The sequence below is a fragment of the Mya arenaria genome, chromosome 15 (assembly GCF_026914265.1).
Source record: "Mya arenaria isolate MELC-2E11 chromosome 15, ASM2691426v1".
NCBI classification, from domain to species: Eukaryota; Metazoa; Mollusca; class Bivalvia; order Myida; family Myidae; genus Mya; species Mya arenaria.
Genome location: NC_069136.1, coordinates 36,347,717 through 36,362,405, shown reverse-complemented (window position 1 = coordinate 36,362,405; position 14,689 = coordinate 36,347,717). Strand labels below are relative to the sequence as shown.

Genomic DNA, 14,689 nt, shown 5'->3' with positions numbered 1-14,689 from the left:
ACATATGCATTAAATCAATTACTAGTTTTATTTATGAATGAACAAACAACAAAAAAAGGAACATGAACATGTTAAAACGAAACTAATTTGAGTGAATTTGACAGCTATATTTCATTTTCAATTTTAATTCAATTTTTAGCTCTACTTACCAAAGGCTTATGCGATTGTAATGTGTACGTAGTATGTGCATCCGTGCGTTCTTGCGTCTGTAAACAATTGCTTGTGAACACGATACAGTCTTCAGTTTTGATTGTATCTCGATGAAACTTTAACCGTATCTAGATATCCATTAGAGCTTGGTTCCTTTCGAAAACCAGCCAGATCCGCCCATGCATGCCTAGATTATGGCCCTTGTTAGTATAAAAAAATGCTATTGTGTAAACACTAGCTTGTGAACACGATACACTCTTCAGTTTTGAAAGTATCTCGGTGAAACTTGTACAGTGTTTAGATATCCATTAGAGCTCGGTTCCTTTCGAAAACCAGCCAGATCCGACCATGCATGCCTAGATTATGGGCCTTGAAAGTATTAAAAAATCAGTTTGTCTGTAAACAATTGCTTGTGAACATGATACATTGTATCTCGACGAAACTTGTACAGTATTTAGATATCCATTAGAACTTGGTTCCTTTTGAAAACCAGCCAGATCTGCCCATGCATGCCTGGATTATGGGTCTTGAAAGTATAAAAAATGCTATTTTAAGCTAAGTCTATTTTTAGCCAAGTCTACATGAGCGAAGTCTATTTTTGGCAAGTTTACATGTAAAGTCACAATTGCTTGTGAAGGTTTGTTCAAATTATGCCCCTGGGGTCATTACTGCCCCCACCCCCCACGGAGATTGTCCCGCAAGGGACCAATGCGGCAAATGCAAAAGACCTCGGTGATGTTGGCGGAGGCCCGCCCAGGGAAGAGTTCTCTTTACTTTGTAAGGGACAGACTCCCCCCCCCCCCTCCTTAAATTGGGAAATGTTAAAAACTTTTTTGTCTGAAACCACTATGCAAATCCTTGCTATTTTGAACAAGGCTTTATTTAGTGGTCCACTACCATGGTTGTTCAGATTATGCCCCTTGGGTCAAAAGTGGCACTGCCCTGGGTGTCACTATTTTCCTAGAGACTTATTTAAGAAATATTTTCAAAATCTTCTTATTTCAAACCACAAGACCCATACCTTTGATATTTGTTGTGGAGCATCATATGATGCAATTGAAAACATTTGAAATTATGCCCCTTGGGCAAAAGCTGGCCCCACCCCTTTTGACTTACTTATTAATTTTTAAAGCTACAGTAATGAAATTATGACCATGTGAACAGTTTTGCAAACAAGCATTAATGTTGTCCTCGGATGTCCTTGACTTTGACCTTTGACCGACTTTTTATTTTTAAAGCTACAGAAATGAAATTTTGACGATGAGTACAGTTTTGAAAGCAAATATTTTTTACCCTCGGATTACCTTTACTTGGCACATATTAAAATAGTTCATGCAACTAATCTGCTTACAACACTTCCTGTCCTCAGATGTTGAACATGCAGGGTTTTCAGCTAACCCAAACACTAAAAGTGAACTATATATTTGTTGCCTATTACTCAAACGTACATGCTCTGGATTGAAAATGACCACAAGAGCCATGCCAGTAGAGCATAGGCCCTTTTGGGCCTCTTGGGTTAAATTTACTTATCAATTGAAAAAAAATGAGGGAACATTCTTTCTGACCATCGTATCAAATGTTCCAACGTGCTAATTGCATTGCCAAAACAAAAAGAAAACAGTCCGCATTTAGAACGAATGGAAAAAGTTTGACAGCCAACCTTTGTTTGCATATTTCTTGTTGCAAAGCCAGCACACAGCATAATCCATATCAAGATTTTCTTTGGTAGGTGGGCCTGGCTTTTTTGTGTTGAAGCCAAAGTGAGTCCATAATCTCGATCTGGCTTTGCCCCCAGAATAGGGAAATATTTCGTCTTCGAGATTTGGCGCTTGGTCAGCCATATTGTTTAACGATAAGAAATGAACAGCTCCAAATATATAACTGAAGCAAAAGAAAATAGGCGGTAATGAACGAAAAGTAAAGGACGAATCTCTAATGCAGTGATGTTCCCTGGCGAGTGGAAAACGAAGACGAAAAGCAACTCTGGTTGAACCGATGATCGATTATGACCAATCGATTGTCGCCGACTTCTGGGGCAACCAATCAATTTTCGATTATAATCGATCATCGGAACAACACTACCCATCACAATACGTTTTTTTCTTCTATTGAAAGATTGATTTTTATTTTTCCTTTGTTCACACTGTCATATATTTGCTGTGTTCATACTTTCGTATTTTTTGTGTGTTTATGCAGTATAAGCTGTAGAAAAAATGCATGGATACTAATCGGTCAAATTTAAGATATTTAATAAAATCATAGGCTCAAATTAAGCAAAGACATATATGTAAAAAGGAATTCCAAGAAGTTATATAAATAATGATGTCATAAGATAAACCTATTCATGCAAAAAATTTATGGACGGAAATGATTAGGGCAATTTGAACTTGGAACAAGCCTGGTAGCTGGGTAACCTTAATAGAAACATCTATTTGGATGAAACTATGTCATAGTTAAGTGTTTATTTTTATTTTTATTAATGATTCAAGCCTACAGGGCATTAACAGTTGTAATGTGTGCAATGGATTTTTTTGGGTTTTATTTATGATTAAATGTAAAGCAAGAGTTGGTGAGTTATGTCCCTTGTTCAATTATGTATGCTGTTTTCTTTGCAGCTCTCTTGTTATTTCAGTATTATGTACAATTTTTGAACTTCAAATTGCTTTAATTTTGCAAATGTTTTATTTCTGCTCACAGTCCAAGGCATGAGTTTAAGTCATATCTCTATTTAAAGATAAATTTATATATACATGGGAAGAGGGAACTACATCAAACTTGCGCTAAGGCCTCACATTGGTGTACATGCGATCCATATAGTAATTTCTGGGATTCAAAACCTTGTAGTTCTAATCGAAAAAAGGAAAATATCAAAATATAAAAAAAGCCTTTGTAAATATTAGGTTATGAAGAAAATCTGTGTCTTTGTGCATGTTAAAATGTAAAAAATATGTTAAATAAATTAAAATGTTAAAAGTATGTTAAATAAAAATGTATTTTTTGTATGTACAATGAGCTATTATGTTTCACCTTTTTAACTTGTTTCATATAGTATTACTTAAAATTAATCCCAACGAAATGTACCAGTATTACTTGGATTTTACACAGATTATTTTAATTTGTTTATTTGAATTCCTATGAAATGTACTGGTATAATTTGGACATTACACAGACTATTTTTGTTTATTTGAATTCCTATGATATGTACCAGTATTACTTGGATAGTAATACACAGATTTTTTACCAGTATTACTTGGATAGTAATACACAGATTATTTACCAGTATTACTTGGATAGTAATACACAGATTATTTACCAGTATTACTTGGATAGTAATACACAGATTATTTACCAGTATTACTTGGATAGTTGTACACAGACTATTTTTGTTTATTTGAATCCCTATGAAATGTACCAGTATAACTTAGATAAAAGTATACAGATTAATTTTGTTTATTTGAATTCCCTATGATATGTACCAGTATTAAATGGATATTACACAGATTTTTTTTGCTTATTTGAATCGCTATGATATGTACCAGTATTACTTGGATATAACACAGATTATTTTTGTTTATTTGATAACTTTCATAATTAAATTATACATTTTGTTGTTCTTTTATATGAGATGCTTATACTGTTTCATATGTATGTTGAATGTTTCAAATTAAATACTCAGAATTATTAAATTGATAAAGAGAAATGACTGTGTTTGTGTTTATTAAGCCTCCCTTCGAAGAAGAGACGGTATATTGCTTTGCACATGTCGGTCGGTCGGTTGTTTGGCCGGTTGGTCCTTCCGTCCGTCGGTAGTCCAACCCTTGTCTGAGTGCTGAAACTCGACAATTCCTGGATACATGGTCTTCAAACTTGACATGAAGGTTGGGCCTGACCAGTAGATGACCCCTATTGATGTAAGGGGTCAAAGGACATGGTCCCTGTGACCTTTAATGGAAAAAGGTTGCCAAAGCTTGATTTAGGGATCATCTGGTCAAAGGTCAAGGTCACAGTGACCTTGAACCATACTCAACAATTCCTGGACCTATGGTCATCAAGCTTGACATGAAGGTTGGACCTGTCCAGTAGTTGATCCCAAATGATTTAAGGGGTCATTGGGCCAAAGGTCAAGGTCACAGTGACCTTGAATGTGAAAAGATTTAGTGATAAATCAACAATGCCTGCACCCATAGCAAACTTGACATTTAGCTTTGGGGTGACCAGCAGATGACCCATATGGATTTTGAGGTCAAAGAGTAAAAGATCATGGTCATAACTCATAATCATCATTGAAATTAACATCATATTTACTTATTCCCTGAGGATACATGTTTATCTACAAATATCAGTCATCTGAACATGATTAAAAGCTGTACCTACGCTCAAAGCCTGATTTTTGTCAAGCTCTTGTGTTAGACCAAGACATAGTTGTCACAATGGCAGTTCAGTGTATGCCTGTGCGTCTGTGCAACAATCCAGACTGAACTTTGTTTGGGCTGTTTACTTGACCATGCATTATAGAATTTTCAAAAAAACTAACCATGAAGGTTCCAATGATGAGGTTGCATGTCCCGAACAAGCCCCAGGTCCATACCTTAAATCTCAGTCAGACTAAAAGGGCAAAGGTTAAAATGACTTGTCATAGCTGTGTCTTGGCCATACATTATAGGATTTTCAAAAAAGCTTAGCAGGAAGGGTCACCATGATGAGAGGGCGTGTTACGCACTAGTCATAGGTCTGTATCTGGAAGGTCACGGTCGCACTTCCAGGTCAACGATTTAAATTATTCTTGTCAAGGCTTGACCCTGCATAAAAGGTTTTTCACAAAACTTTGCCATGAAGGTACACCATGATGAGTTGAGAGTGGCGCACAAAACCACGCATGGGTCAAGGTCATACTTTAAGGTTAAAGGCTGAAACGATTACTTTTGATAGGACTGGTCACGTCAGGCCAATTAGTAGATCACTAGAATCTAGAAAAAACGTGGTTTTTATGCCCACAAATGATGGCATATAGTAATTGCACCATCTATCCGTCCGACCAGTTGCCCATCTATAACTTATAGAAAATATTCAGTCAAAGGGACCTCAAACTCAGTTGGAAGGTTGGTCATGATCAGTAAACGAACCCTATTGATTTTGAATTCAGTGGGTCAAAATTCAAGGTCGTGGTAACCTTGAGCTGAAAAATTCGTTTCCTATCGATAACTAAAGAATGCGTAGGTAGGGGACCTTAACTAGGTAGGCAGGTTGACCTATTGCATTTGAGGTCATTGAGTCGAAAGGTCGTGGTGAACTTGACATGGAAATCCGTTTACGATCAATAACTGAAGAACAATTTGACACAGGGACTTCAAACTTAGCTTGTAGGTTTGTTAACAGTAAAGCCTATTCTTTTTTGATGTTAGGAGGTCAATATCCTTGAGTTGAAAATCCGTTCCGTATCAACCACTGAATTATGCTGTAGCCAAGGGACCTAAACACTTGGTAGGCAGGTTGCTCACTTGCAGGTGAACCCTGCAGATTTTAGGACGGAAGGTCAAGAATGCAGTTGCGCTAAGCTGGTAATATGTTTCCGATCAATAGCTGCAGAAAGCTTGGACCAAGGAAATTTAACACTGGTAAGCATGTTGATATCACTGGGACAGGTTGGTCGTGTACAGTAGATACACTTATGGAATTTGAGGTCATTGGGTCGAAGTTCAAGGTCAGTTTGGCCTTCAGCTGAAATTCCATTTACTATCAATCACTGAATCCCTGGCAGATTGCCACCTATGATACCATCTGAATGTGTCAACTGTAGACACGTTCGAACTCTGGTTGTTCTTTTTTATGTTTATGTTTACTTTACCAAAGAGAATATCCTGTTGTCTCACCTGGCTTTTGTTTAGGATTAATATGGATTTGCAATTGTGTAATAGTACAGGAAAATCCTCGTTTTTCAAAAATAGTTTATATGGAAGCGCGAATTATACATCAAAATATCAACTTCATGTTGTTCTATATGTATTTTGAAGCATAGCAACAAGCAACACAATAGTATCGTTGCATTATAATTAACTTATACTGTTACAATCATGTCTTTTAGTTTTAACGAGATGGTTCTACCTCTCTCCCCATTTCCCGTTCCCACTATTCTCGTTATCTTCATCTCTTCTGAACCCCTCTCCTCATCACCCAACTCCCCTCTTTCGGTTCCTTCATCTCGTTCTAATCCTCAGTTAACAGCGCTTCTCTCTTTATTATTCTATTTCACCCACACTGACAAAGATATGATTTTTTTTTCTTTTTTCATAAATTAGGCGGGTTCTTGAATACGCTTGGAAACTAAACTTTGTATTCATTGTATTATATGAAATATTTACGTTGGTGTTCACGATGTGATTTTTTTGGATAATTTTGTGGCGATTGTATATTGAAACAAAAATATCGAGATTGTTTGTAAATAAAAGATAATGACACATTCAATGCCAACGTTTCGGAAATCTGGTGTCTCGAAATCTTCCAAAGATGGAGAAAATAGTTTAGCTAAAAATATAAGTCCTACGGATTGTTTTTCTTCTTTTACACATATGTTGGAAACTCTCTTTATGATCCTGTAGTCGCTGGATATCGCGTACCAAGAGGTGGGTTTCAGAGTCACGTATATTTCGAGACATCAAAAAACACACAGCGGTAAATCCAAGTGACTTGTGACGTCATTTTCGGGTACTGCGGCATGCAATTATTCGTTCGTTTCATTGTAAGTGAGTGTGACTTTCACAATTGTATGTCTGTATGTGTTTTGACTCATAGAAAATGTACAAAGACGGATAAGCCATTTTGGTTCCAAACGAGGCAAATGTGCAAAGTGGTGAAATTTTGAGAGCGTGTAACTTAACCAATTGATCTGGTCATTTATAATATAATGTTTTTGCTTATCAACGGGAGTCATTAAAATCAGCAAAATGATAAAACGTCAATTTTAATGCAAAAAAATAATTAAGAATTTGCATTTTTTTTTAAATGACCTAAGGCGCGTATAGATTTGCTATAGATGCGACAAGTCAGTTTGCAATACAACACACATTGTTGCAAAGTGTTTGACTGCAGCGTAATACATTTCCTGGCGTCATATCGATATGGTAGTGGGGAATCCACGTGTCTTATTGTTTAAGTGCACGGCAAAAATGTAAACAAAACTTCTCGATTCAGCTATCCTACTACCGATTTTTAGGCATCTACATCACACAACCGCTTTCAACAACAACAACATGCTTTCAAATTGTTTTAATGTAAACTATCAAGCGAGTAAATTGTGGATATATTCAGTGTAAAACTTACTTTTGAATAATTCTAAAAAGATTTCATCTGTATTTCATTTTAAATCTAAAGAAAGTATATTTTATATAAAACCCACGCAAGTTCATTTTTCACATTGGTCTAAGGCGTAAAATTATTTTTGTTTCCACTAATGCACCAGTCAGTTGTAACCACGCCCCCCCCCCCAGGTCCGGGGATAGCCGGGGAATGGGCCGTGTTTTTACCTTTCAGGTGGCCCCACAGTGCCGGGTGAATGCGGTGGTTTTGTCATCGCGCAAAATATATCGGAGAATGGGCTTAATCTAAGGTCCCTTGGGTGCGGGGGCATTTGGCGGGGATTTTACCATCAGTTCGTACCCGCAGGGCGAGGATTTTAGCCGGGGTTGGTTGGACCGAAAGTCAAAGTCCCCGCTATTCCCCGGACCTTGGGGGGGGGCGTGGTTACAATTGACCGGTGCATAACCTTGACGTTCCCCTTTTTCCACCGGACACTACACAAAGAACTTGTATATAAAGACGCAGTTTGAAATTACTTGATGGTTCACCTAATAAAATTGATTATTTTTCTTACTGTCTCTTATAGTTTTTTTTATATACATTTATGTATGCGAAACGCTTTTTAAAACAACACATTGATTTTTATTATTTATATTTTAGCAGCGTTCAATTCACTGCATTGAGAACGATGCATTAAAGCTGCACTCTCACAGATATACCATTTTTACAACTTTTTTATTTTTTGTCTTGAAAAGAGCAAATATTTGGATAAATATCTGCAAACCAATGATATAAGATTGCCCACAAAAAAATCAGATCGTAGATTTCCATATTTCCGTTCGAAAATTAATGTTTTATGGCTTAAACCGTACTAACAGTTTAAGAAAAATGCATAAAACATCAGTTTTTGAACTTAAATATAAAATTCTGCGATCTAAATTTTGACAGCAGTCTTATATAACTGGTTTCCATGGATTTTCGTAAAAATTGGCTCGTTCAAGACAAAAGTTGTCAAAACGTACAATCTGTGAGAGTGCAGCTTTAATGTTCAATGCACTTATTTGCAATCGTTTCACTTCATACATACATTAAGTGATATCGCGTGGTCGAGTTGTCAACTAGTGAAAACGCTCCAGTTGATAAATTTTTATCAACTAAGTTATATTTAGAACACAGCAGGTAAACTTTTAATGATTAAGACTGGCTGAGCAAGAGGAATGAGCATTATTAAACACATTACTATACTTATTGTCACAATGAGACCTTAGGAGTTTACCTTAAACTGTGCTGGACTATGCTGTGTTGAAATAAATACAAGTACTTCAATCTGTGAAAAGACTTCATGTTATGAAGGTAGTAACGGGTATCTAAATGCGGACGTAACATAAAAATATCGACATCAACATTAACGTATCATCAACTTAAACGTAGCATCAACGTTAACGTATCATCAATTAGGGAGCAGAATGTAGCAACGATCTTTCCGTTAGAAAATCCAGCTTACTTCGATACGTCCTGTTTTGATAGGAGACCGTTAATTCATTTTGGCAACATTCAAAATGTGGCGCCTCTCAAAATATTTACGTTCATTCAAATATATTTTCAGAGGATGTATTATAATTACAATCGTTTGTGTCGTTATTGAGTTGCTTATTATCAACACTTTTATTTTATTTTCGTTAATGCAAGTAAAGCATCTGATCAGTGATTTTTCGTCATCACGTCTGTCAATTATGGACACTCTTGCCGGATATAACGCATTCCGACACATTGTCGCCCAAGGAAAGAACGAAGGATTTAAATATCTCATTGACAACACTATTGGGAGGATTTATATGGAGCATGAATCAGAAAACTGTGGAAAAACAATCAGCAGACTGGGGTTTGATGTGTCTAGTGCAGGCGAGTTTCTCTTCATACTTCAACAGATGCAACGTCAGAAATCCGAGCCATGGAAAAAGCTAGTTGTGGACATTGGGGCAAATGATGGGCTGATGTCCAGCAATTCGTTTAACTTCATACAAGTGGGTTGGAGTGCCATTCTAGTAGAACCTCAGATAGACCAGCTGGATATAGCGAAGAAAAACCATAACGGGTATGTACAGTGTACATTTATTTATTTTAGCTCGATTGGTACACAGCTATAATCTGAAATGTAGGGAGAACAATTCATAAATTACCTTTCTAATAGCAACTAAATGAGCAATTGATAGTTAAGTATACACATAAGATCAAAGTCACAATTAGCTATCAATTCATTTTGCGAGGTAGAATAAACATAACGCTTACATGGTTAATCACAAGTAGTGCACTTTATCTCATGTTTGTTTCGTGCTTGAAAAAAACAGAGGTAAGCTCGAGATAAATAAGTCAAATATTGTTATAACACGTGTCATCAAAAACAAATTGCTTAAATATTGACCATTGAAATTGGAAATAAAATATAATTGTTCGTCCTTCTTTAGACGTTTATGATATAAAATACGCCATTGTTATCTTAAAAGCATATTTTATAGAATCGGTTGCAAGACGGATCACAGCTATAGTGAATCGTAACATCTGAGCCATCTCCGTCAAGCCGATTAATATGGCCGAATGTTAAACGTCCATCACACTGTTAAATGAGACTTGTTTGTCATCATTTTGTGGAAGGACAGTTGAAAAAATAAACCATGTGCACACAGTTAATCATGAATAGCAGTTACAAAATAAGAGCTCATACCATGGACCGTGTACGAATTACCTTCCAAAATCCCCCCCCACACACACACACACTTCAGTGTGGTGCCAGTAAGAAAAGAACAAGCGCACGCGAATGTTACTGTATTGATGAAAGGCCATAAATTGACGCGTACTTACGGACCAGTATTAGGATTTGTTACACATCAATGTGTAATTAGTTTCATGTAAATATATGTAGAAACGCTTTTGAGTAACGGCTTTAAAAGATTGAAATCAAGCAATTGAAAAATAAATTTCTTAAGGCAATAAGACGACCTAGGGTTGGGGCAAAACAACTGGACATTCGGCCATTTTTATCGAAAACAATAAACAAATAAACAAATATTAAGATTTAATCACTACGCGATCAACTTGCAGCGGACTTAACATACCAATTTCTGAGTTGGTAAACCGTCTAAATGCATCCGTGGTTGTTTTCGATAAAAATGGCCGATGAGCTTCAAATGACCATAGGGTAGGTCGGGAAACCAGAAACACATGTTTAAAAGCCTTATATTCATGTTTCATTCAGACTGACCAACCAGCAACAAGACCAGAGTGTCCAGTATGTTCATGCTGTGATAAGTGATCATGATGGTCAAGAAAAACTTCATGTGTCAGCAGATTTGGTTGCTATGGAAAGCAGAATAGTATCCGAAGAAGAACAAGACTCAAACTATGTAGAGGTTCCGAGTTATTCAGTGAAGACGTTTGTTTCAAAGTACAAAGTTCCAAAACATTTTGGAGTGTTGTCTATCGACATGGAAGGAATGGAAGACAAGGTTAATTAGTATATATTTAATATGGATTCGTCCTAAAGCCACGCATAGTATTCTAAAGTTGCTATTAGGGTGTTAGGATATGCAAAGTCCTAAGTATGACATACAAAGTCCTAATTATGACATACTCAGCCCTATTTACGGGAAAACATTTAAATAAAAGGTCCTTAGTACGATATGAAATCTTCTAAATACGAGATGAATGTCTTCTTATGATGAGATACTATTCGTAAAAAGTAGCTGGTATCCCATCATAATGACTAATCATCTACTAATTAGGACTTACTATTCTTTTAAGGAGATAATATCTCTAAGAAATACAATACAAATAGTGATGCAATAGGTTTCATTGACTATTAATATATATTTATTGAAGTTCACATGAACGTATACATTCACGCATTGAATGACTAACGGTAAAGCTATTGTAAAAAAATCATAGCAACCAAATTTTCTTAACATTCCAAACATATATGTTTTAATGTTCAAACGGTAAAGGTGTTGTAAAGTTGTTTCATAGCAACCATATTTTGTAAACTTTCCGAATAAACACGGAAATATCCGAACTCTGACGGGTTTTCACATGACAAAATTGCGATACTTTATTGCTGCGCACATTGTTTTTCACAGCCACATGCACGTCAATCTTAGTTACTCATTCATCTCCGGCATGCGTTACCATGAACACGAACTATCTAAACTGATACCTTGCGTTATCAACGATAACATTCAGTGGTGAGGTTGTATGTTTTAAATCTTGTAAATTAAGCTATGAACTTTCATCTTAAATCAGTTAAATTCAAATTAGTCGATTCTTATGCAAAGTGTTTCCAATGCTGGGTTTTTGTTAGTTATCTGATGACTTATCAAATGTACATTCTCGGACCATCATATCAACAACCGAACAACGAAATATCGTAATTTTACTGGAAATTCACTGGAACGCTGAGTAAATTCAAATACACATTTTCTCACTTTTTTCTTCAAAATAAATCTCAATGCGACCAGGAATTACCAGTTCTGATTTATACTGCCATCTTAAATATTGTTGATCACAGTAGTTATTAATAAATGGATGCATGTGTAGTCTGTCTCTATTTTCATCATGTTATATCCGGGTGAGAAACCACGTGCCTTAAAGACGTTCTCCATTGGTCACCATTCACACAATTATAAGCAGAACATAGCATAGTCGTTTATCAGCTAAGAAATATTTTCATATCTTTTCTGTCAAAAAAGGTTATTTAGAAATTTACGTCACTTACGTCTTTGTTTACATGGTTGTGACCCGTGGTGACCCATGTGAGAACCCCTTGAAGTCACGTGATTCCTCACCCTGATATAATAAGTATCTTCCATGGTCAAGATATTAAGCTGGGTTCATCCCAGTCCGAGCGTAGTTTTTAGGCTTGAGCACTAGCTCAAGAATATTGTAATAGACCACAAAAATACAACTGAGTCCATGTGGAGTTGAAATTCATACTAAAATGTACCAGATTTCAATGGAAAACAATTCATGAAACATACCTGGAATAATGTCTGCTTTACATAATAATTTCATGTTTGTTTAAAAGAGCGTATAATATTTTGCGTAAATTAACAGTTACCACGCTTATAAAACACAAATATGAAAGGGAGAACTTCTATAAACTGGAAAACTCCTGACAGTTCTTGCAAAACAATTCTAAAAATAAGGTACTACAGGAGATGGAACTCAGATAAATTCAACGCGATTTCTCCCTTCTGTACTGCTCTAGCTTAATGTGGCTGAGTGAGTTTTGCGGACGAGCGAGTATCCAATAGAAGGAATCGTCGCTCAAGCCGTTCATCACTATCAGTGCTTTCATTTTTCTCGAAACGAGGTTTACCGATTTTTCACAGAACGCCCTGCGCGACTGTTGGGATGAACCTATCTTACATGAGCGGCAATGGTAGATTCTTTTTCTCCCACCTCAGATAAAAATATATATGGTAAAATGTTTTTTTTTTCACTCGAACCCTTTTTTTGTGTCTGAAACATATACAAGTAGTTTCATACGGTTACTTTTTATTTATCTTTGCTGATGTGCAAGATAAGAATTGTTAGCACGGCCATATATTTGTATCAACTAATCTGAGGATGGAGGAACGTCTTCTGTCCATCGGTTAGAGTCGGCATTTACCTTGTGCCTTTAAACTGCCTTTAAACTCGTATCGTTTAATATTTGGTCATTCGGCATTGTTTGTAAATTGATGGTTAAAGATTGTTAGATTGCAGTCGCATAATCATTTAATTTTTAAACATACTTACAAATTTCTAATTTTTAAACGGTCGACATACTATTTTGTAAACTAACCACTTTCTAGGCGAGTAACGGTTTATATCTACCGCTTCACCTGATTAATATCAATAACGTCTGACCGCTGATTTACTGTAATAAGTGTAGTGGCAAACTTGAGAAATGTTTTCTCCCACCTCAGATAGGTAGATCCAATAATCTAACCATGCTAGAAATTCTTATCTTGCCCACGGGCGAAGATAAAATGCCCGTATGGAACTCCTTTTTAATGGTCGCCACATTGTAATTACCTCCCTTGTTGAAGACTGTCGTCTGTAGCACCATGGAGACCTTGTCTTGTGGCAATAATTAGATCGCTAATAAATTATTTCTCGCTTCAAATGTCACTATAAAACAGTTTTCACGCACCTTTCAAGATATAATGCTTCACTCTCCTCAGAACTATTTAAAGACCGATTTGACTGTTAACACAACCCGAATCACTGCGCGCATATCCATGACAACTACGAATTATCACATATCCATACGCATTATTTTTACTAAGCACAAAAGAGTTCCAGCAAAAAATACATATTTTTCTTAATTTTGTTTAAATGAGGTGGGAGAAAAAGCATCTACCATAGCTGCTCGTGTAAGATAGGTTCATCCCGACCCTCGCGCAGGGTGTTTTGCTGAAACTCGGTAAACCTCGTTTCCGCAAAACACCCTACGATCGGGTCGGAATGAACCTGTCTTACACTCTCGGCCATGGAAGATACTTATAATTTTTGCATTGAACAAAAAATAATATTGACCACTAATTTCTATTCCTACTCTTTTCGTTCCAGATCATACGTCAGTGGGTAGAACATGGATTCCGACCAATGTATATTATACTAGAATTCTTGCACAGGACTCGCGAAAGTCAGGTTGCTATCACAAATCTTCTTATTGAGAAAGGCTACACCTTATTCGGAATAAAGGGATTCAATTTCATATATGAATATGATACGAACTTAATCGATAAAGATGATAACTAGTTGTTTTTCTCATGACCATTGAACTGATATTGTTTCGCTTATTAAATAGTATACATGTATGGTTCCCTTTTCCATGTATTACAGTGATTTTATAATGAAATACTATAATTTTTAGAATTTGTTAATATTTGCTTTTCGTTTAACACATTCTTACTGTAAAAAGCCATTGTTAAATATTAGCAATTTTATATGGCAAATAAAACAAGAAAATATGCTTTTTACATTCCTGTGTTATATTATATAATTGTTAGATATACACTGTCATTTAATAGATATAAACTGTCGTGTAAATCGTTATTCTTTTAAATGCACTATGATTTTTTGTACTTTAACTTGTGTTTCAAAATTATATGCCATTTTACTTGAATTTGTTAATAAGCTGTACATACCTACATGGGAATGAACTATTTGTTATGTTAAATAATATAACAACATGTATGTAGGCATG

General features: G+C 36.0%; 1 protein-coding gene across 1 annotated transcript; it reads left to right on the top strand.

The window, feature by feature from the left end:
• The first annotated feature begins 8,681 nt into the window (after positions 1 to 8,681).
• On the top strand, positions 8,682 to 14,387 carry LOC128220706 (uncharacterized). The gene is made up of 3 exons (XM_052929203.1): positions 8,682 to 9,538; positions 10,697 to 10,946; positions 14,050 to 14,387. The coding sequence occupies exons 1-3, from the start codon at positions 9,003 to 9,005 to the stop codon at positions 14,239 to 14,241; spliced, it is 978 nt and encodes a 325-aa protein (XP_052785163.1). The 5' UTR covers positions 8,682 to 9,002; the 3' UTR covers positions 14,242 to 14,387.
• Positions 14,388 to 14,689: the final 302 nt, after the last annotated feature.